This window comes from Onychostruthus taczanowskii, unplaced genomic scaffold, assembly GCF_017590055.1.
Source record: "Onychostruthus taczanowskii isolate IOZ18803 unplaced genomic scaffold, ASM1759005v1 scaffold13, whole genome shotgun sequence".
Classification (NCBI taxonomy): domain Eukaryota; kingdom Metazoa; phylum Chordata; class Aves; order Passeriformes; family Passeridae; genus Onychostruthus; species Onychostruthus taczanowskii.
Genome location: NW_024498462.1, coordinates 9,800,116 through 9,821,798, shown reverse-complemented (window position 1 = coordinate 9,821,798; position 21,683 = coordinate 9,800,116). Strand labels below are relative to the sequence as shown.

The window sequence follows — 21,683 nt, the reverse complement described above, 5'->3', positions numbered from 1 at the left end:
TGTGGTTTGATTTCTGCTCTCAGCACTGGTTCTGTGGGACTGGGACAGTGTGGGGAGAGGAGAGGTTTAACAGTGCAGCTCCAAACTGCACCAAGGCAGCAATTTGGGTAACTACTTCTTTCACAGAGTGCTTTGGTTTACCAGAGCCTGGGAGTTCCCTCAGTCCCTCCTCGTGACAGGGGAGGGGTGGGAGGATGGAGCTGAGCCAGTGCCTCCAGCTGAGTCCCCCGCCCTCCTCTGCCATGGAGCGGGTCCCCGGGGCCTTCCCAGCCAGGCCTGTGTGCTCAGTGTGTGAGCTCATGCTCTGCTTTTGGCAGGGCTCTGCACACTGCAGCAGGAAAATAAAATAGATGTTTTGCAACCCCTTGGCAGAGAGCTGGGCAAAGAAATGTCCAAACTATTGTATGGAGAGATTTGTTGTCATTTATGCCATAAGCATGTCTAGTAAGGCCCATTACTGCAGGTAGGGGCTCAGAAAACTTAATGCCTTTCCAAAACACTGGCAGTCTGGTAGCTTGCACCATCAGGTCACAGCTGGCCACAAACCCACAATCAAATTATGAATTGACTTTGCTGTGGAGTGCAGGGACACAAACACCCAGGGCTAGAGCTGAGCCTCTCCAGAGCATGCCTGCTCTGTCTGGGGTGAGGAAATGTACCTCCCTTTGCCACACAGTGTTTGTGTAAAGCCATTTGGTTCATTGCTGCTGCGGGTAACTGGTACTGATGACCAGCCCTGATAAAAATTAGAACCCAGCTGTGTCAGAGCACGGGTGAGCGCGGTCCTGGCCTCAGAGACAGGGAGTGCCTCTCTGGCTTGTTTGGAGCAGTGTTCCAGCAGTGTAGGGGCAGAGTGCTGCTGTGTGGGATAGTGCTGTTGAGTCCAGAACATTCTCTGGCTGAGAGCAAGCCTGGAACTCTGATGTCTGCCTGTGATGATGGTGGGAGGCCCACCTGTGCTCCTGGTACCAATGCCATCGGAATGTCAGGACAGGCGCAATGGCTAGTGCTGGGCTGGGCTGAGGGGCCTGAGGAGCCTAAACTCTCCCATGTTTCTGTCATCTCACCTTGGCTTTTATATTCTCTCCTAGGGCACCTTGGACCTGACCCTGAAATCCTGCGTAAGGAGAAAGACTGACTCCATAGACAAAAGGTTTTGTTTTGACATTGAAACTAATGAAAGGTGAGAGGCTTTGTGTCTGGCAGCCCCAAACCCCACGGGCCTGCAGCAAATCTCTCTTTGCTGTCTATTAAAAACAACTTTTCTTCCTTTCCCTGCCTGTCGCTGGGGGAATTCCACACAGGTCCGGGACCATCACGCTCCAGGCACTGTCAGAAGCCAACCGAAGGCTGTGGATGGAGGCCATGGACGGGAAGGAGCCGGTGAGTGTTCCTGGAGCTGTTCCCAGCTGGAATGCGCTGCCGAGCAGTGGCCTCTGCCGGCGGCTGCTGCTCGGGATCAGTGCTGCACGATCACCATGGGCTCCCTGCCGTTCCCTCAGCTCCCACTGCGGGTTTTGGGTCCCCCCCGAAATGTTGGGATGTTCCCTGCTGTGCCAGACCTCGGCCTTTCCGGGGCTGGTTCGCTCCTGCTCCTCACTGCCTGCTGGAGATGATATTTGGTCTGTCCCTGCTCTTAGCCACCTTTTCAAAGGTGTCACTGCCCACTCTGTGCTCACGTTCTCCCACCTTTCTGTGCTTACTGGTGTCCCCTTCATTCAGTCTGAGCAGAGCTCAGTGCCCTGTGGTTCGCCTACAGAACAGAGAATTTCCCTTGCAATAGGTGCCCCACTGAAATACAGGGAGGCAGCAGAAACTCCTTGATTGTGCAAATAATCGGTTCTTGCCTAATTATAAAATGAGATTTCTATGGGACATTGTCTTTTTGGCTGTGATTGCCTTTGGGTAATGTGGGGGTGATTTATGGGATGTTGCATTTTCTTTTATTAATAAATACCAAATCACGTTGATGATGTTTTTGCTTCTCCCTCCCCCATTCCTGCCCTTTTTTCAGATTTATCACAGTCCCATCACGAAGCAGGAAGAAAGTGAGTCACTTCTGTTGCTGTTCTTTGGGCTCTCACAGCCTCGAGGCCAGGCAGGATTTTCCTTGCAGATACACTCATCCTCAAATCCTGCTGAGTAGCACTGTCCCCGCTCCGTGACAGCAGTGTCACTTCTGTTCTTGCACCACAGTGCCTGGCACTGAGCCCAGATGAGAACGAGTTGCACAGAACTGCAGTGAGCAGTTTTTATTTAGCCAGGAGTAGTGGGATGTGAGGTTCAGTTTGCACCTCCAAACCTCAGGAAGAGATTCTGAGGATGTGTCCCTTAACAAAGTCTATAATAGGGCAATAGAGGTGGCATTGAGTTCACTGGATCTCCCACCCACCACCATGTCCTGTGTCCCCCCTCTCAGCGGTGGGGTGTACCCTGCAGAGCCCTGGAGCACTGAGACACACTGCAGAGCCCTGGAACCCCTCTGGAGCTCTGTTAGCTCTGAAACCTGCATTCTGTCCCAGAGCTCACTTCATCAGCACTGTAGTGTAACTAGCTGGCTGTAAGGAGCACAGGGGGAGCATTCCCAGAAGCATGAGCACAAACCTGCTGTGTGGCCATGTTCACATCACACACTGGGAGGAATGTGAATTAGGGTTCCACTGAGTAAACATTCTCTATTTGTCATAGATTAAAGCTGGTAAGAATTCCAGTGATATCATAGCCCTCAGTATCAAGCACCAGGTGGGACTGTGCTTATTCCTGGGGCAGAGCTAAGAGACATCTGAGCTTGATGTTGCTGTTGCTCAGAGCAGACAGAATCAGTATAAACAACCTGCTGAAAATGCAGGGATCCCATAGGATTCCCCAGCTCAGTGGAGGAAGCCCTGTGCTCAGTTTTCCTCAGCACATCAAGCCGGATTGGTTTTGCTTTTTAATCCTAGTGATGTAGATAAGAAGAAATTACACAGTCCCATGATGAGGAATAGCTTTAACTAGAGACTTTGCTCTGGAAATTATTATTTAAGTCTTCATCGGACACAATCCAAATAATTCACACTATTATTACTATTAAATACCTTGTTATTAAAGACAGGGAGGGGGTAGGGAACAGTGCTGCAACTCAAGATGAATTTGAGGGAAAATGGGAGAACATGTGGAGCTAATAACACCTTGTCAGGATGTCCAGAACGCCGGTGTTTCCTGAGGGGATGTGGGTGCAGGTGTGAACACTCTGTGTGCTGGGGCACTGTGGTGCTGGGGCTGGGGTGGGGCTGGGGTCGGGCTGGGGGGTCCCAGGGGTCTCCAGGAGTGCTCAGGCAGCTAACACAGCTTCCTTGTCCAAAACAGTGGAGCTGAACGAGGTGGGCTTCAAGTTTGTTCGGAAGTGCATCAATGCAGTGGAGACCAAAGGTGAGGAGCTCACCCAGCCTGGCCGTGCTTCCCATGGCCTCGAGTGACACTGTGGCTCCTGCAGTACAGGGTTAGCCACTTTTTCAGCTTTTAGATGAGGAATGTCTGTTCTTCAGTTAAATGCGTGTTCTTCAGGAGCAGAAATCCCACCTGGTTCGGAATGTTGTACCAAGACAGTTGGGGTTGAACTTCCACCTTTATGCTGTTTTCACTTGTGGTTTTCTCAGTTTTGGCCCTGAGCACAGCCAGTGTTGGGCAGGAGAACAGCTCTGGCAGCAGGGGTGGCTACAGGCTGCTTCAGCCCCAGTCTGTGAAGCAGCAGAAACAGATGGAAGGGTGGCAGCTCATCCTCTGGGCTGTCACATACCATCCAGCACCAGTGAACATCACCAGTGTGGGATGGGGGTCTGGATTCATCTCCAGATTTGGGGCTGGGGCTGTGGCAGCCAAGGCCCACTGGAGTGCAGAGCAGTGGGGGCACAAAGACCTTGCTGGCAGAGCTAGAAGAGAGAGTGATTCTGCCTGTTCCAGCACTGGCCAGTGTTTTCAGATTCTACTTCAATGTCTTTGTCTTCTGTGGGGGTTTGAGCAAATCCATGATAAAGCAGCACCCCACAGAAGTGGGGTGTGTGGGCTGGTGTGTCTGACAGCCTGGCTGTGCTCACCTGGCTGTGACATGGTGACCACAGTGGTGCTGGTGGCCTCGGCTGCAGGGGTCAGTGGAGCCCTTACTTGCAGAGCCCAGGGAGTGGGACAGGGTTTGGGATATGGGACAGAACCCGGGGAGTGGGACAGAACCCGGGGTGTGGGACAGAACCCGGGGTGTGGGACGGAACCCAGGGAGTGGGACGGAACCCGGGATGTGGGACAAAACCCAGGATATGGAACAGAACCTGGGCGTGGGACAGAGCCCAGCAGCAGGAGAACATTTCCACTAGATGGGGCTTGTGGACCACCAGCGTGAAACCTCGGCTAACGCTCCTGGCTTTGTCCTCTTAGGAATCACCACGGAGGGCGTGTACCGGACTGTTGGCAGCAATATCCAGGTGCAGAAGTTACTGAATGCCTTTTTTGGTAAGAATTGATTATTCTGTGCAATTCCACTGTCGTGTTCTTGAATTGTTTGTGAGGGACAGAGAGGATCCGGTTCCACAGTGAGAAATGTCCAGCATGGGTTTTGGTCCCTGTGACACCTCTGAGGCTCACCTTCCCCTTCTTTCCTGGGATAACCCAATGAGCTGGAATGGGAGGGTGGCCTTTGCAGGCAGCCCTCCAGCCCTGTGTAAGGTTTTTCTCTGGAAGGATGGGAACACCTCGCTGTGTCGAGTGTACCATAAGGACCCAATGTATATTAAGAAGTCAGTGGATGCCTTACTGCTGTGAGCCTGCCTGTGGCTGGATCTGTCATACAAGCTTGGCAGCTGGGGAAGTGCTTACAGTCCTGGCAGGTTGAGGGGCTCAGCAGCACTGCTTTGTGCCAGGACAGGCCCTTCTGGGCTGGGCCCTGGCTGAGGCCATCATACCCTCACCTCGTGGTCACCTGTGAGCCTCTCAGGGAACCGTTGGGCTTGATCCCCACCTACCAAGGCCAAACCTTTCTCCCCAGCCCTGCCTGGGGCTGGAGCACAGGGCAGGGATTGCATTCACCTCTCTGCCTGCGTGCCTTGGGCTCACGCCAGCTCAGACATCTGATATTAATGCAGCACTCAAAGGCTTTGGCTGCTTCCTATTGCTTCTACTCTGGATGTTGTTTGTTAAAATCTTGGTTTGTACTGGTGTCTGGCTATGCCCAGTTCTCACAGAGCCATGAGTTCGGGCATCTGCCCAGCTCTGCTGGCCTATGACTCATTGCTGAGCCTCAGGTTCTATTGCTGCTTGATTCTCACCCCCCTGTGAGCAGTTCTGTGGTTTTCTCCTCTGAGTCCCACCAGTGAGTGGCTTTTTGTTTTGTTTATATGCATGGGTCTGGGTAACCACTTGCCACCCCACTATATATGAAAGCATAATGGAAAGTCCAACACCACAGAAATAACTGCTGCAGCAGGATTTCATCTTTAACCAATCAAAGGAGATATTTTTTTTTTTTAGTCTCTAGTCCTATTTGTTTTCAAAAATAAATCCTGCTGTTTATTTCTGTAGTCCAGCTTCCCCCCATCCTACAACTACATCCTTCACTTAGTGGCACCACAGACATGATGTGGTTTGTCAGGGGGGGTAGGCAGGAGCAAATTGTCCTTCCACACTGCTGGGCCTCCCCTGAGCTCCCTCCTCTCCGTGCAGCAAGAGGGAATGCTTCCAGAACAGCCTTCAGGGGAGTAGCTGCAAATGAGAGATTTGAGCTGGCATTCAGATTACTTTGGATGTCAGAAAGCTTGTCTTGGACCTGTTGAAATCCGTTGTTTCAGCCAACCTTGTGAAAAAATGAACTGTAGAGAATATGCTCTCAGTGACTTCTCAGAACTGCTTAAATTTTACCTTGTGCTTCCCTCTTTGTCCTCATTAGCACCACTCCCAGCCTCTCCAAAACCCTGACACTGGTGCTGTTTTTCTACTTTGCCCAGCCATGGGAATTAGGAGCTCTCTTTGTGTGCTGCTATGGCTTCGTGTGTCTCGAGGGGAATCCCCCATCCCAAGCAGAATGTTTATTAGCAACCTCTAAATGAACTTTATTCTAAATGAACTTTATTGTTTATTCTTTTCATTCTCCTTCCAGATCCAAAATGCCCTGGGGATGTGGATCTCCAGAGTGGGGATTGGGACATCAAGACCATTACCAGCTCACTGAAGTTCTATCTCAGGTAGCACTGCAGGTCACACCTGCCCCAAGGAAGCAAAGGGGTCTGGGGCTGACCCAGATGAATGGTGAAATGAGCAGCCAGATATTCACATCTGGCTGTTGAGAAGGGCAAAGTGACAAAGGCTTTGGGAAGAAGAATGATAAATACGGGTGTTGCAGTATCCCTCAGGCCCATGGGGAGGACTCTTTCAGTGATATTGACTGCAGAGGGAAATGCCACTGGGACTTGGTGGCACTGAGGGATGAGCCAATTTGCCCATTGGTCCAAGATGGGTCACAAGTGGGTCACAATTGCCCTGCAGAGCTGAGTTTTCTTTCTGGTTGTTGCAGGAACCTGTCTGAACCCGTCATGACGTACAAGCTCCACAAAGAGCTGGTCCTGGCTGCCAGTAAGTCCCACAGCTTCCCACTGATGTCCCTGGCCTTGTTCTCCCCAGCCAGGGTCCATCAAAATCCCTTGGCAGAGTTCTGCCAGCCCAGCTCTGTGGTGTTCCTTGCTTCACCTGTAGAGAGAGCAGTGGCTCTCTTCTCCAAGTGCTTTTCTGTGCCTTCCCTCCTTTTCTCCTGCAGTGCCCTTCCCTCAGACAGGGTCTGTGGTTTCAGGGGGTCTGGAGAACCAGAGGATGTCACTCACTTGAAAGCAGCACAAGTCTGCTACAAGAATTGTTTCCCTCTAGTATTGATATATTTATTTTAAAACCTGTGGGGGAATGGGATGATATGTTGCCCCCCAGATAAGTAGGTGTTCCCTTTAGGTTGTGAAATTTGTCCTGGGATGTTGAAAACAGTCCATGGAAGGCATTTCTCTGCTGTAGCTGTTGGGATTGAGTCACAGTTTGGACTAACAGAGGTCAGCCAAGAAGCTGCTCCGTGGCTGTCACCTCGTTGTGGCCACTGCAGATAAGCTGGGACAGCTGTGAGCCAGTGCCTTGTGAGGGAGACAGGGATGCAGGGAGCTGGTCATCACCCTCAGCATGGGAGTGCTGGCATTTGGAAATGTGTGGCATTAGAGCATCCCTCATCCCATTGTGCCTCCAAAAGTCACAGGGAGACTGGGAGGGTGCCCACTTTTTCTTCTTGTGTCCCTCTGGAGAATGATTAACACCCATTTTTCTTGGAAAGGGAAATGTTCCACCTCTTGCTGAAGGTGACCAAGCCCAGGATTTATTAGTTTCAGAGCTGGTTAAACCCATGATGGCTGGGTGTGGGCAGGACATTTACCCCTTTTCTGCCCTCCCTCAGAAACTTGCACCATTGAGCTTCCCAGCCACCAGACCCCACACTATTCTTTTCACACAGAGTATTTTATTGTTTCCTGATTATTTATTCTTCTAAGGGTGACCTCTTTGGGTCAGGGACTCAGGTTTTTTCCCTGCAGGATATTTTTAGGTGTTGTTCAGTGTCAGAGCTCTCTGGGCTTATAGACTCCCTGTGTGCTGCCAGGTGTGTGGAACAAGGATGCAAAGGGGAGGACCTGCCCATGCCCAGCCTCTTTTGGAGTGTGTCCTTGGGCTCCCTTTCAAGCTCCATTTCTTCCTTTTTCCACTTCATATTGTTTCTCACTGTGTTCATCCTGTTGTTTTGAAATCTCACTTCCCTCTGCTCCCTTTTGCTCCCATGCTGCACAGGGAAGAGCTTCCACAGGTTTCCTTTGGCTTTATATTTTTCTGGTGTATTTAGTTTGAAAGTGTTTGGTATAGATTCTTCTTTGTGTTGCTGCTTTCCAGAGTCTGAGAACCTGGATTACAGGCTGGGAGCCATTCATGCACTGGTCTATAAACTGCCTGACAAGAACAGGGAGATGTTAGAGCTCCTCATCCAGCACCTTGTCAAGTAAGCAGATGTTTTCCTCTAAAAGCAAAGAAAGGGGAATAATGGAATCAGCAGAAAAGCCTTTTTGGGAGTCTGGGTTTGCAAAATTTCACCCACTGTAGTCCCCTTGGGAATTTCCATGTGGATTGCACAAAGGGGTTGACTATTCTTGCTGCCCTCTGCATGGAGTGATGCTTCTCTTTCTGGTGGTTCCTTCTATCCCCTTTCAGATAAGCACAGAACAGGAAATTATTTAAAAATGAAAATACTCTCTGAGAGCAGGGGCTGTAAATTGTCACCCCTCAGAAATTTATTGGAAACCACCATAGTGTGCTCCCTAAATTCAGTTCTCTTCCTTCAGAAGGAAAGAAAATTAAAGCCAGAAGTTGCTTCTAGAGAAAAAGGATATAGGATTTAAATTATTTCTTTTGTGCATATGTTGTGCAGATAACTTTTGATTGCAGAGTTAAGGAGGAGCTGGGAGTGAGAAGAGATCAAATAAAGATGCTGTCAGCACATTGCTCTCTCCAGCATCTGTCCGAGCCAAATGTGTGTGTCAGAGCTAGAGCCATGTTTGTCACTGCTGGAAAACAAATTCTGAAACACAATGAAGAAAACTGAATTACTGATTCTTAGTGTATCCTGGCTTTTGTTTCTTGGGTTTTTTTTTCTTTTTTTTTTCTTGGAATAAGATCTGTTTGGAAAAAAACAAACCAAACCAAACTCTGTTCCTCCTCCCCCTGCCCTCTGCAGCGTCTGTGAGCACAGCCGGGAGAATCTGATGTCACCGTCCAACATGGGGGTGATCTTCGGGCCCACCCTCATGCGAGCACAGGAGGACACCGTAGCAGCCATGATGAACATCAAGTTCCAAAACATCGTGGTCGAGATCCTGATAGAGCACTTTGGGAAGGTACGGGGCAGCCCGGAGCAGCCCCGGCTGCTCCAGCCTGCTCCTGCAGACTGTTGCTGTGGCAACGCGGCAGCGCTCCGGCTCCTTCTGGAGTCTCCTTGGGCTGGCTTTATGTAACACTCTGCTCTGAAAGGCTTCAGGAGGAAGCAAAGAGTAGCAGGTGTGTGTTCCTCAATGTTGCTGTTATCTGGTCCCAGAGGTAGAGCAAGTCTGGGCATTTTTGCCTTTTTAAACAAGGCAAAGCTTTATTGAAAAAAACCCTATTGTATGACTGCACATTACAGGGCTTCACTCTTTCCATTGCTAGACAGGAGCTAGGCCAGAGGAGAGTTGGTTTTAATGGACACAGTCCAAGATGAGACACCGCACAACTGTTAAATCAGTGGAAAAAGCCTAGAGCAGACAAGTGTTGAATGGTTGATGAAAGTAATTCAGCTGTGGCTGTGTTCAGTTACAGACAAAGGGATGGTGTGGAGATGGAATGGGGAATCTGAGGGAGGTACACCCTGGACTGAGGGGGAGTCTGAGGGAGCTGCTGCCTGGGGTGGAGCTTTCAGAGGAGCTGAGGCTGATGCCCATGTCCCTGGGCCATGTTCTCACAGGACTGAGAGCCCTGGAGAGCATCCTGTCTCATCTGCCTTCCATGGATCTGCGCTGAGTATTCATATTTCAGCCTGAGCATCGCCCATGTGCCCAGCCAGGGTCTGGTTGCTGGGGTGGTGCTGAAGATGCACATGCAGACAGCAGCTTTGTCATGTGGAGTTCTGCCTTTGGAGAGCAGAATGTTCCACTGTGTCTGTGCTCACACTTGCTCTCAGATACCCGACACCAGCTCAGACAAGATACCCGACAAGAGCTGGGTGTTAATATTGAAAGCTGGAGCAGCCTTTGCATCCAGAGCAGCAGCTCCTGAGCAGGGAGCAGATTACTGCCCTGGTAACAGCCCTGGGTTCCAAGGAGTGAGTTTGGTCCTCCAGCTTTTCACAGCAGAGTACAGAGTGTCCAAACCTCTCTCGTGGAGCCGTTCATTCAGGGATCTGTTTGCTGTGAGGGGGCTGGGGGCAGCTCCCAGTATACAGGGCAGCACATGGGCAGGGGCAAACCTGCCTTTGGAAAGGGAAGAGGCAGCCAAAGGAACAGCAAGGTTCTTGCAACAGGGATGTGGAGCCAGAGCAACCAGGTGGGGACCACATGGGGTTGTGGGACCAGATGAGGGGTGGGAGTCGGCTGTGATGCCAAGGATTGAAACGGGCTGGAAGAGCTCAGACAGGCTTCTGAGTACCCAGAGCAGAAGCTCATGGAAATACCAGCCAATTCTTTTGTAGGTCTCCATGTAGGTCTCTTTTGTAGGTCTCTATTCTCTTTTGTAAGTCTCACTTGTAATAAGTTCCCACACAAAAACAGGGACTGTTTTTTGTCTGGGATCTCACACACTCGCTCCAGAGATGAGGCTCTGTGCTCCACTCCTTACAGCCTGCAGCTCGGTCTGAATCAACACACCCTGCCACCTCTGAGAGCTGGCATGACAGCTTTAATTAAGCCAGATGTCCTTTTGCTTGCTTTTAATTTCTGCAGCAGTAATGTTAAGTTAGTCACATTTATTGGATTGAGTTTATAAGTTCAGCATTGGAGCTGACAGAGTCTTCAGCTCACACATGAGCAAACAGCTCAGATGAGACTTGGAGGAAGAGGGGATGTGGGTTATATGGTGCAATCTGAAGACTCTGAGGACAGAGTAACTATTCATGAAGTGTTTGTGGATAATTGCTGTTTCCACAGCTCATGTTTCAATGCTGTGGTTAAATTAAATAGGTTGATTGTTCTGGAAACACCTTCTTCCCTGTACAAACCTCCTTAAGGTGAGGGTCTGTCAATATCTTTGTACATTTATGTTATTTAACTTGATTTTCAATTAGAAGTAAATCAGAGCCTGCACCCACCTCTTAAACACAGTCATTTGTGGTTGGTTTAGCTTGGGTTTCAGGTGTTGAAAGCAGTATTCTTTGGTACCTGTATAAGTGTCCATGGGGAGCTTAATGTTTCTTTTAAAAGCAGGATTGGATTCTACTCAGGATAGAGGGATGAAGGTTGATATTTCCAAAAAAATTCCCCCCTACAGGCAATCCTTTGCTGATTTAATAATATATGAGTTCTTTTAATTCATGTGCTGCTATGTCACAGCAAGAGAGTACTCCAGTACTCCAGACCTTGTGTTTTGGAGCAGGGAACATGTCTTGCCCCTGCCCAGGGCAGAGCCCAGCAGGCAGTGAGCCAGTACCCACCCTGTGTCACCAAACTCTGAGTGTAGGGTTTTTTTCCCAGAGTGGGTGTGTAATCTTCCCTCACTGGAGATATTCCAGAACTGTCTGGACACAATCCTGTGCCATTTGCACCTTATGAAAACCCTGCTTGAGCAGGGAGGATGGGTCAGATGACCCACTGTGGGCCCTTCCAGCCTGAACTTTTCTGTGATTCTGTATTGTTTCTCCTCTCCTCGTGCAGATTGGGCCAGGCTGTTGGGAGCAAAGCCTGGTTCTGGCACATGGATTTATCCAAAGCCAGCCCAGGCTGGGGCAGGGCAGCCTGACCCAGTGTGGGTCAGGTGTGGGGAGCTGTCTGCCACTGCCTGCCCTCCCCAGGCACACACTTGGGACCAAGGAATTTAAACCAGGGACATGTTTTCCTCTCCCATCACCCATCTTGGTCTCCTAGCCCTGCTGTTTGGCCAGGAGAAGAAGGAATATATTTTTGGTTTGAATTACCAAAATGAGGCACTTAATCAAAGCAGAATGTTACACTTCTTCATGTTAAGATTTTTCTGGGTGATGCAATTAGGCTGTTTTTCCATATTGAAGTGTGGCCCAAGGGTGTGGTGACCTAGCATGCCACTGGGGCTGGCACAGCTCTCCTCCTCTGGGCTGGAGCCAGGAAGGGTCCAGCTCCACATCTCCTGGGACAGGCAGTGCAGCCTCTGGGTTCAGCAGCTCAGGCCACCTCTCCATAGTAAGTCAGGCTTTAAAGTCTGACAAAACTTCAGTTAACATCCCTGGGAAGAACACAGGAGTAGCTGCTTTGGGCCTTGATGGGGTGTTTCAGCTCTTCAGTTGTATTGCTTTTTCTGCTCTTAAAAAAAGCCCTGACATAAATGAGAACCTCTCAATTAATCCCAACTCAATAGGTGCCACATGACCAGTGAGAAAAGGAGATAAAACTTCTCAGTAGCATTGCTTTTATGCCAGTATTTCATCCCAGGTAATTTCCTGCTGCCAAATGTGTCATTGTAAACCAAGAGCTGAAGGGTTTTAGTGTCAGATCTGGAACAATGCAGGGTTGGTGTGGGTGATTCGGGGACTGTATATCTCTGTGACATTGGTCAGGAGCTGTCAGCTCCAAAGTCACCCTCATCTGCTTCTACAAGTTGTCTTTGTTTGTGATCTCCTGCTGAGCTGCAGGGACAGTGTCAGTGGTGGGGATAGTGTCACTGGTGGCCACCATCACCCTCAGTGGGGGCACCTGCAGCAGGAGGTGAGGCAGCAGCTCCTTTGTGTTGGGTCACCTGAATGTCTCTCCCTTTACAGATCTACTCTGGCCCCCCAGAAGACACCACAGCCCCCCCAGTGCCCCCACCCAGGGTGGCTGCCCGGCGGCACAAGCCCATCACCATCTCCAAGCGTCCCCTGAGGGAAAGACCTGTCTTCTTCAGTGCCTCAGTGGAGGAGAGTGGAGGTCAGTCTGGCTGTTCCCTGATGCCTTACCTGCTTCTCACCCCTCCTGCTTCCTGTAACACCTTTCCAGGAGAAATGTAGGTAACAGCAGCAGGGCTGCACTGTCCAGGTCCTGGACATGGCAGGCAGTGAGGGCTGCTCAGAGAGAAAGGAAAGCAAAAAACACTCATACATTGTTCAACATGGAGTGTTGGGGGTTGGTAGCCAGGGAGGGCTGTGCTGCAGGAGGCCCAAGGAGGTCTCATGCTGTCTCGGATGCTCGCAGTTCCACATCCAGAGCAAGAATTCCAAAGATCTTTTTCAGGACACAGTGAAGGTATTTTCTAGACCAAGTTCTACTCTGACATTATCATAACAGCTTCAGCATTTCCTTACAGTCAGCTGGATTAACAGCAAGGGGCACATCACCTTAAAATCATGTTTCTCCACCTGATTTGCTCTAGTTGTCACTGCAGGCTGTGCCCTGATTCCAGTCACCAAAGAGATGGAAAGTCTCTTTCTCCATTAGTTTTCAGAGCTCTGATGATGTTTAGGTATAAAGTGCACTTTGTAACACTGGCAGGACATGACTGATTCACATTGCTCTTTAAAACTCCCAGACTGCTAATGGAGTTGGGGCTGGCCTTGCATTTCAATGCTTCCTCAACCTGAGAGCAGAAACATTTGTTCACCTTGGACCGCCCTGAGGGTGCAGGGTTCACAGCAGAGCTCCTGCTTGCTCCTGGCTCTGCAGCACAGCAACAGGGGTGGGATGAGTGGCTTTTGGAGGCACATCAAGCGCAGTACACACCTAACCCCACGGCTGTCTGCCCTCTTGTCTCCACAGCAGAGATGCTCAGCCAGACGCCCAACGGTGGCGGCGTGGAGGCCCCCAAGCCCCTGCACCGCAGCCGCCTGCCCGCGCCCCGGCCAGGGGGGGATGAGCCGGGGCGTCCCCCCGCCGAGAGCCGGCCCCAGGCGCGCGCGGAGCCCGAGCTGGGGAAGCTGGGGAACAGGCTGCAGGATGGAGGGGCAAAGCCAGCTGGCAGGGCGGCCAACGGGGTGGTGACCAGCCCTGCCCTGAGGACAGGCACGCTGCAGGCCAGGAGACCGGCGCCCCGGCCGGGCATCTGTGGCAGAGAGGGTGAGTGTGCGCCGGGGCCTGGCCAGAGCCAGGCAGGAGAAGACTGAGGTGCCAAAGTCAGCCCTCCCTGGGCCGGGTGGTGGCCTCTCCCCTCGATGTACTGGTGGTCCTCTCCATGTAGTTCAGCAGGAGTGGCTGGGAGACCAGAACAGCCTACGGTGTGGGCATGGGTAAGGTCTGACACTCATTCCTTGTTGTCTTGACTCTTAAAGACTTTGAAGGGTTAAGTGAATAGTAAGGTTGACTGGATGTCGGGGAAGAAATAGCTGAGGAGTGGACAGGTAGTGAGTGTTACTGTCCAGGATGAAAGCTCAGCTGCAGGAATCACCAGTTGTGCTGTTCCTCTCCCATTCACAGAGCAGCACTGCACGGGGTTTGGTTAAGAACACTTGTTATTCCCAGGAAATATCAGCTTCACTGTCAGCAACTACACTGAGTTTGTCCTTGCAGGTCCAGCTCCAGCCCCTGTTACCAGTGCCAGGAAAGCTTTTCTGGGACAGGTAGCGTGGGAACTTCCTTTTCCTGGACTCTGTCCCTCTATTCTGGCTATTGGCCGCTGTCAGTGAGAGAGTGTTGAAGTAGAGGGACAGAACTAAATCCATGGACCTGTTCAGTGCCTCTTCATAAATATCCAGCCTCTGCCAGAGCTTCCTGCTCAGTGTTTGTTATCTCCATCCCTGCAGGTGACTGTGACGGTGTCCCTAAGCCACGTTCCCATGGTGATAAGCCTGTGATAACACGTCCCCCTGTGAGACCTCCGGATCCACCATGCCGGTCTCCCATCCCTCCAAAGCTGGAGCAGAGGCCAGATCTGATAGCAGGGACAGCAGAGGAGATGCCCTCATCTGTGTAAGCCAGCAGCCTGTGGAGGGTGCTTGGTGCTGGTAGGGACACGTGGGGGCTCAGTGGCTGGGGCCTGTGGATGTCCCCTTGGCACCGGTGCAAGTGCAGGTTTGAATGTCACTTGGAAAGCTGAGAAGAGGGCATGGCCAGGGAGGGGAGTGGGGCCACAGCAAAGGCAAACACGAACCTTTGGAGCTGCTCAAGCACAGCCCCAGGGCTGAGCCTTGCCCCATCCCCTTCCCTGCTGTTCCTGGGTTGGTGGAGCTGAGCCTCTCCCTGCCTGTCCCCAGCAAACCTCTCAAATGAGACACTTTTTGGAGCAGGACAAGATCCAGTTTGGATCTTCTTAAGGAAGCTGTATGGAGTTCAGCTTCATCTCATCATCAGATTTCTTTCAGATTTAAGAGTCAGAAACCCTGCTGGCTTTAGTGGGAATTAACATTAAGAAAACAAAAGGTGCCATGACGGTCAGCTCTGTGCCAGAACTGCCTTAATTCCTGCTCCGGGATAATTTAACTTCTCTTTGGTGAGCATGGGTGGGAGCACATAAACACTAAAGGAAAGACCATAAAGGGCATGGATGCACATAGGACTATAGGCAAGAGCACGGAAATAATGACTGGATGTGGCACTTGGTGCTATGTTTTAGTTGGTGTGGTGGTGTTTGGTCAAAGGTTAGACTCCATGATCTTGGAGATCTCTCCCAGCCTAAATGATTCCATGATTCCATGGCTCTGTAAGCAGCCCAACCAAAGTGCTGGCAGGTGGTGTGAGGGTGGAGTGAGCACAGAAGGAGCCTGGCTGTGCCTGGGCACAAGAACTGTCAATTGAAGGTGATCTCTGCAGTTCTGCCAATGCTGCAGCTCATTCCCCTGGCACAGAGCAGATCTCATTAGCAAATTGCCAGGTCGAATCAGAAGAGAGACTTCTCCTGTTTTCTTTGCAGGGTGGCCTCGAGGACCAAGTTCTTTGAGACGGCATCCCGAAGAACAGGCAGGTAAGGCTGGCACAGGAAGGTGGCATGTGGAGAGCAGCAGCCCTGCAGTACAGGGTGCCCCCTTTGAGACAGAGCCAGCACAGACAGCCCCAGCCGCAGGCCTGCCTTGTTTTGTACTCACCAACAGCAGATGGGGCTCAGCTAAAATGCTGAAACAAAACAAAGAGCACAAAGCGTAAAATGTGAGTCCAGTACAAGCTTGATAAGGTAAATCTGCCAAGTGAGAAACATCCCTGTGCATCCCTGTTACCGTGTGTGTGGGTCTGCATGGCGTAGTGCCCATTGTGCTCAGGCTTTTTGGGAAGATCAGGTCATGGGTGAGGTGATGAGGGCTGGTTAGGTCCCAGCAGCTGCTGAGAGAGCATGGCTGGTCCAGCACAGGGGGTGTGCAGACAGGGAGCTGGGGGTCATGAGGACACAGCATGGGCAAAGCCCTCAGCTCTGAGTGGCAGCAGGTGCCATTTGTGATAATATTTGCCCAAATAAGCCTCAGCTTCCTGCTTTGAAAAGCTGCCAGTCTTTGCCCAAGAGAGAGCAGGTTTGTGTGTAAGAGAACTGCTGCTACTGGTAATGAGAGAGAAAGCATTTGTGTTGCAAAACAGACCCCTCCCTGCCCATTATCCAGCCTCGAGGAGCTTGTGGAGCTGAGTTGGAGCTTGCTTCTTGCACTCATTTTTTCTCTATTCTTCTACTTCCTTTTATGCAGTTCTTCATCACCACAAGGCAGGATCCCAAGTGATGAGAGCTGAGGCTAAAGGTATGTGTTTATGACAACAAATAAAATAATAAAGTGAAAGCAGACATGTAAGACAAATCAGCATTTATGGGGTTATGGGATTCCAGTGGTTCTGCCATTACTGGTGGATTTGCACTTCTGCACAGAACATGGAGCATGTTTTCTTCTTCCAGGCTTTGTAAACTCACTTCAGCCCAGCTGGACCCAGGAGACTTTCTATGCTTGTGACCCAGGAGTCAGAGCTGAGCCTTGCCAGCCCCAGTGCCCTGGAGAGCAGCTGTCTTACCGGAGGATGATTTCCAAGCCACAGATGGCTCAAGAAATTAGGAGAGGGAGACCACGATGGAGAGCAGGTCCTGCCCACGCATCTGTGTTGAACTGTTCCCTGCCCTCCCACCTCTCCTCCCTCTCCTCTCATGCGTGCCATGCAGGTGATGGCAGCACGGGCAGGGCTGGGGGACATGGACCGCCTGTGGAAGGGACAGTGGAGCCCCTGTTCACCTGCTCACTTTTGGGAAACACGCCTTGACAAGGATGTTTGGACAGCACAGGGGCTGAGTCCCTGTGTTTGGATGCAAGGGCAAAACAGCTGCAGTCCTCTCTTGCCCTGCTTGTCTTGAGAAGCCCCTTCCTTTGTGCTTGTGTCCCTCACTTGGTGAGTGTCAGTGTGTGGGACAGCTATGCCTGCTAACGCTGCCCATGGTGACACTGAGCAGGGATGGGGGAATCACTGTGCTCAGCTCTGTGGGATGTCTCCTCATCTCCTCCTGGACATCCCTGGCCTGGGACACTACACTGACAGACAGGCTTGGCCTGAGCCATGGCCACAGCCTTGCCTGGGATCAGCTCTCAGGCAGCAGCCTCGGGTCAGCAGCCTCCAAGGGTGCAGCTGGGGCAAGGGGGCGGCAGGTGCTCCTCCTCTTCCTCCCCTGCCTCCTCTTCCATGAGCCACACTCCCAACAGATCCACTTCTCACAGGCCCACCAAGAAGTCTCCATCCTGGGTGATTGTGGTGGCCAGCACAGAGGTGCTGAGGATCTGAAACTCACCATTTGTGGGTCAAACCCATTGTTGTTTTGGTTTTTTTTTCAGAACTGCCCAGTTTCTTGTTTGCTTGTTTATTCATTTCCAGTACAAGATGCCCAGCCTGTCCCTCAGCCATGGCCCTGTGGATGATGCCCATTGTCCTGGGAGGTGGCCCTGGCCAGGTCCTCTGTGCAGTAGAGGCTTGTCTGTTGCTCCAGCTGCTACCAGGGCCCAGCTCCAGGCCTGTGCACAGCAGAGAGCTGCTTCGCTTCCTCCACCCACCCAAAGATGACTCCCTCCTTTTGAATGGTTTTCTTTAGGTGCTGAGAGCATTTGCAAACCAGTGGCCAAACATTCCCACAGCTGCTTCCCAGGTGCTCCATTCCCTCCAGCATGGTGCCCTGCCCGGCGCAGGTCCTTCCCACCTCCTGGCGCTTTGCCTCTGTGTGACCTCGTGTCTCTTATTGCTGAATGGCACACAGCTCACGTGTGTCATGTCCATGGTGCTCTCACTCCCTTGGCTTCAGCAGTGCCCCAGCTGCTCCCTCCTTTAGGCCTGGCACATGTAAGTGGCTTTAAAACCAAAACAGCCCTGTGCTGTGGCAGTTGAGGCTGTGGCACAAGCATGGCAGCACCTGGGGCCGTGCTGGGCCCCTCCTGCTGCAGCCCCTCACTCAAGGACAGCACACAGTGGTTCTGATCAGGCATCTCTGAACAGGTAGGATGAAGCTGAGCTGGAGTGAGCCGCTCTGACCAGCCTGGCAGTGTGGCCACCTGCCTGCAGCACATCACCCCATGGCCCTGTTGGGGTGTTGGGCCTCTGGCGCCCACACAAAAGCCAGCATTTACCAACTGTCTTTCTTGTTCGGGGACCCCTCGAGCCTGTCAGTTTGGGAACTCCATGGGTTGTGCCGATGCACGTGTCTCTGGAGGTGACATTCTGTGGGAGCAGTGGCTTGTCACATCCTCCTCCTGCTTGTGCCCACTGCCCAGCACAGACCCCCAGGACAGAGCTGGGCTCCATGGGTAAGGAGAATCTAAGGGTGGTTGGGTTTCAGTCTGACAGTGTGAGCAGTGGGGAGAGGCAGCTTGCAGATGATTTTGTGGTGTCCTTTTAAAGTTCTTTGTCACTTGTATGTCTGTGCTGATTTTTTCTGCACCTGTGGGTGCAGCTGAACACTGGGGACCAGCAGTTAGAGCGGTGGGGATGCTGGTTGTGCTGCCAGGGGGCTGTGGGGTCCAATTCCTGCTGCCATGAGGCACAGTCCCTGCTGTTGTGGGGCCCAATCCCTGCTGCTGTGAGCACAGTCCCTGCTGCCAGTGGCCCAGGAGGGATAGCTGGGAATGTGGGATCACCCTGTGCAGCACGGCAGCCCCCAGCATCAGCCCTGGAGCCATTGTGATGTGTACAAGCTTAGGTTACTGCAAGTGTTTATAAAAGTTTCCATGAAGTGAAACAACCATCTCGGTGTGTTCTGTTCCTCTTCCCACCGGGCCCAAGCGCTGCCCCCACTGCCACCCCCTCTGCAGGCAGGCCCTGCTGTGGGGGCCCAGCTCTGTGCCCCAGGGAGGCCACACAGGGCTGTGTCCATGAGATTGGGAGTGCCCTGGGCTCTGCCATAGCCCCACTCTGGATTTGCAGTCCCCAAAGCTGGTTTTCTGCATTTTTCTGACTGGAGAAGCTGCCCTGTCAAGGCTGAATATTCCTGCACTGCTGCAGTGCCGGGACAGCAACCTGTGCCGTGGGTCACTGAGACTCCGGTTTTCCTGTGACCACCAATGGCTTCTTTCCATCCATCCAGCACTCTTTTCCCCTCCTCACATCTGTTTCCCCCCCTCTTTTGACTCTGACATTGTGCACCAGCGTTTGCTTTTCAGGCCTCTTGCTTTTCTTTAACAGCGAGCCCTCTCCCAGGAGAGAACAGCTTCTCTCTCTGACACGGGAATCTCGCAGCCGGCTTTGGAGCCCGGATTTCTGGAGAAGCCTGGCGGAGGTGACCGCTCCAGAGGGTGTTCCTGGGGGCCCAGGGACAGCCACGCTGCCTCCACAGCCACGAGGGTCCCGAGCTGGAGAAGGGGAGCATTCCCACCCACACCCTGCTCAGGGCTGGTCTGTGTTTTTGGGATCCTCCTGCAATTATTTTGTGCGGGCCCAGCCCCCGCCCGCGGGCTCGTGGTGCAGCACAGGCCAGGTTTGCCAGCTCCGAGAGGCCTGTGCCGTGCCCTGGCTCCGCGCCCAAGCAGCCGGAGCACTCCCGGGACGGGCACGGACACAATGCACCAGGAGCAGCAGCTGGAGGGTTTCCTGCTTGTTTTTTCTGGCTTCTTGTTTCTCTCAAAAGTTTCCTTTTGGGGCTGTAACTTTTCCAGGGCTGGATGCATTCAAAACAGCGGCGTTTGGGGAACTAAACTGTTTCCTTTCCTCACTAGGCCTTGTATGAAGGGATCGTGAACTGGAACAAGCATTGAGGCGCTGCCCCAACAATCCTTGTCTCCCAACCCACAGGTGCCTGGCTTGCTTTCTTACAGAAAACATTTGGATTTCATATAAGTGAGAAAATTATTTTCCAGCACAAGTAAAACCTTTCAGGATTTTATAGAGGGAAGATAATAAAACAAGCAGTTCCAAAGCTTGAGCCCGAGCCTCAGTGAGTTGTTCGCAGAGGAAGATTTGAAGAGGCCAATGACTCTGCAGCAGACACATCTGCGTGATAAATTTAGAATTGAAATATACTTAGTGGAGCACTGACATCTGAAATTTATGTGCTACACAGAGACCCATGAAGGCGCCGGAATCCACCCACATGGGATTCCTTGGAGGATCAGAGCCGTAGTTTTCAGCTCTGTAGTTCTTCCTGACCCATCCCACTGCACCATTACCCATCTGGATGCTCCGAGCCGAGAGCAGCTCCCTGAGCTGGGCGGGTTCCTGGCAGCCCTTAGCAGGTTTCTTGGCCCCTACACATGGCTGTAAATCAGGTCAGGCCTCCAAAAAATCCTGTGATTGGCTTAAACAATCAGGAGATGCTTTGAACCACTAAAGGCCATAATGTTTTCCATTTTCTGTGTTTTCAGAAGTTTAAGAAGTGCTTTAACAGTCTCTGCCAGTGTCTCTAAGAGCTCCCGCAAGGCAGAACTTCTGAAGATGCTTGAAATCCTGTATAAAATGGGCCATGCCCATGAAGGCTCAGAGAGATAAGTCCCCACGATATCCATCCTTTTTCATTCTGTGTCCTGCACACTGTAGGAATGTGCCCCCTCTTGACAGAGTGACAAAACTATCCTTTGTCCCCTTAAAAAGGAAAGAAGCCCAGAAGTTTCTCTCCTCGATTAGGTGAAAAGCCACCTCATAGGCCTAGGGGACTTCACCTCAAACTTAAGGGTAGCTAATTGGACAAAAGCCAAAAAGTCCTGCCTGGGCAATTTACTAGAAAAAGAAGTGAACAAAGAAACTAATTGCTTTTGTGAGGTGTTATACCAGGAGCAAGAACCTCTTGCACCTGGCTCACTTTTTCTGTTTGTTATTTTGCCTTTTATTAAACCTTTTTGTTTCCAACACTGTAACAGAAGCCGTCCTGCTGATTTTTATGCCTCCAAAGGTAGCTGAGCTATCTCGGGTGTGTTATAGACCTCCAAGAGCTTCTGAGACCTGGCTCAAGGAGGCACCTATAACAGCACACCCCAGCTCCCTTCAGTGCCTTGGCCCCACAGGCTCTGCTGGTGGCCACCACACCATGCTACCACACCGTGCCACTGTGCCCACCCTGCTCCTATGGGATGGGACACGGGGCATGCCAGGCAGGCCCTGCTTGCCCTCCCCTTGGCACCTGCCCACCGCTGGCAGAGGGAGGCAGCAGCAGTTTCGGGTAAGGAGCAAACCCCAGCGTTGGCTGATGTCCCTCTGTCAGGGCACTCGAGTCAGTGTGACCCCACTGAGGTCTGTGGCTGCCACTGGCTCGTCCTGGGAGCACAGGCACAGCCCTGACACCACGGCAGGCACACAGGGCTGGCTGCCAGCACAGCAGGGTCACAGTGTCACACTCCCAGACCCCCAGGGAGGGGAACCACTGCTGAAAGGGCTTTTTGACACAACTCGTCAGTGTTTTAGGAAACAGAACTTCTGCCTGTTTTAAAAATATCCCACTTTCTGCTATGAGGACAAGAACAAATAAATTACCTTAAAGCATGGGGCCATTTTGGGGTTTTCCTGATGTTTCCATGTTTTCAGTTGACTTCTTTATGGTAGCTGGACTTTTTCCTGTGAGCTTGGCGTGCTGTTCTGCCGGGGAGCCAAGGCATC

The 21,683-nt window shown here is 51.8% G+C and overlaps 1 protein-coding gene across 3 annotated transcripts in view; it reads left to right on the top strand.

The window, feature by feature from the left end:
* Nucleotides 1–20,932, top strand: part of OPHN1 (oligophrenin 1) — a 52,495-nt gene extending 31,563 nt beyond the window's left edge. Inside the window, exons 10-25 of one of the 3 annotated variants that reach the window (XR_005952059.1) lie at nt 1,092–1,183; nt 1,305–1,383; nt 2,015–2,048; nt 3,349–3,411; nt 4,411–4,485; nt 6,125–6,209; nt 6,539–6,597; nt 7,936–8,041; nt 8,774–8,933; nt 12,512–12,659; nt 13,485–13,781; nt 14,465–14,630; nt 15,571–15,621; nt 16,328–16,378; nt 16,531–17,012; nt 19,814–20,932. Coding sequence is in view for 2 of the 3 variants with exons in the window: in XM_041396437.1 (XP_041252371.1) it covers nt 1,092–1,183; nt 1,305–1,383; nt 2,015–2,048; nt 3,349–3,411; nt 4,411–4,485; nt 6,125–6,209; nt 6,539–6,597; nt 7,936–8,041; nt 8,774–8,933; nt 12,512–12,659; nt 13,485–13,781; nt 14,465–14,630; nt 15,571–15,621; nt 16,328–16,370 (1,458 nt within the window). In the remaining variant the exon portion in view is untranslated. Of the gene's footprint in view, nt 1–1,091; nt 1,184–1,304; nt 1,384–2,014; nt 2,049–3,348; nt 3,412–4,410; nt 4,486–6,124; nt 6,210–6,538; nt 6,598–7,935; nt 8,042–8,773; nt 8,934–12,511; nt 12,660–13,484; nt 13,782–14,464; nt 14,631–15,570; nt 15,622–16,327; nt 16,379–16,530; nt 18,836–19,813 lie in introns of those variants that run through there. The other 2 variants (XM_041396438.1, XM_041396437.1) reach the window with 2 other exon arrangements.
* Nucleotides 20,933–21,683: the final 751 nt, after the last annotated feature.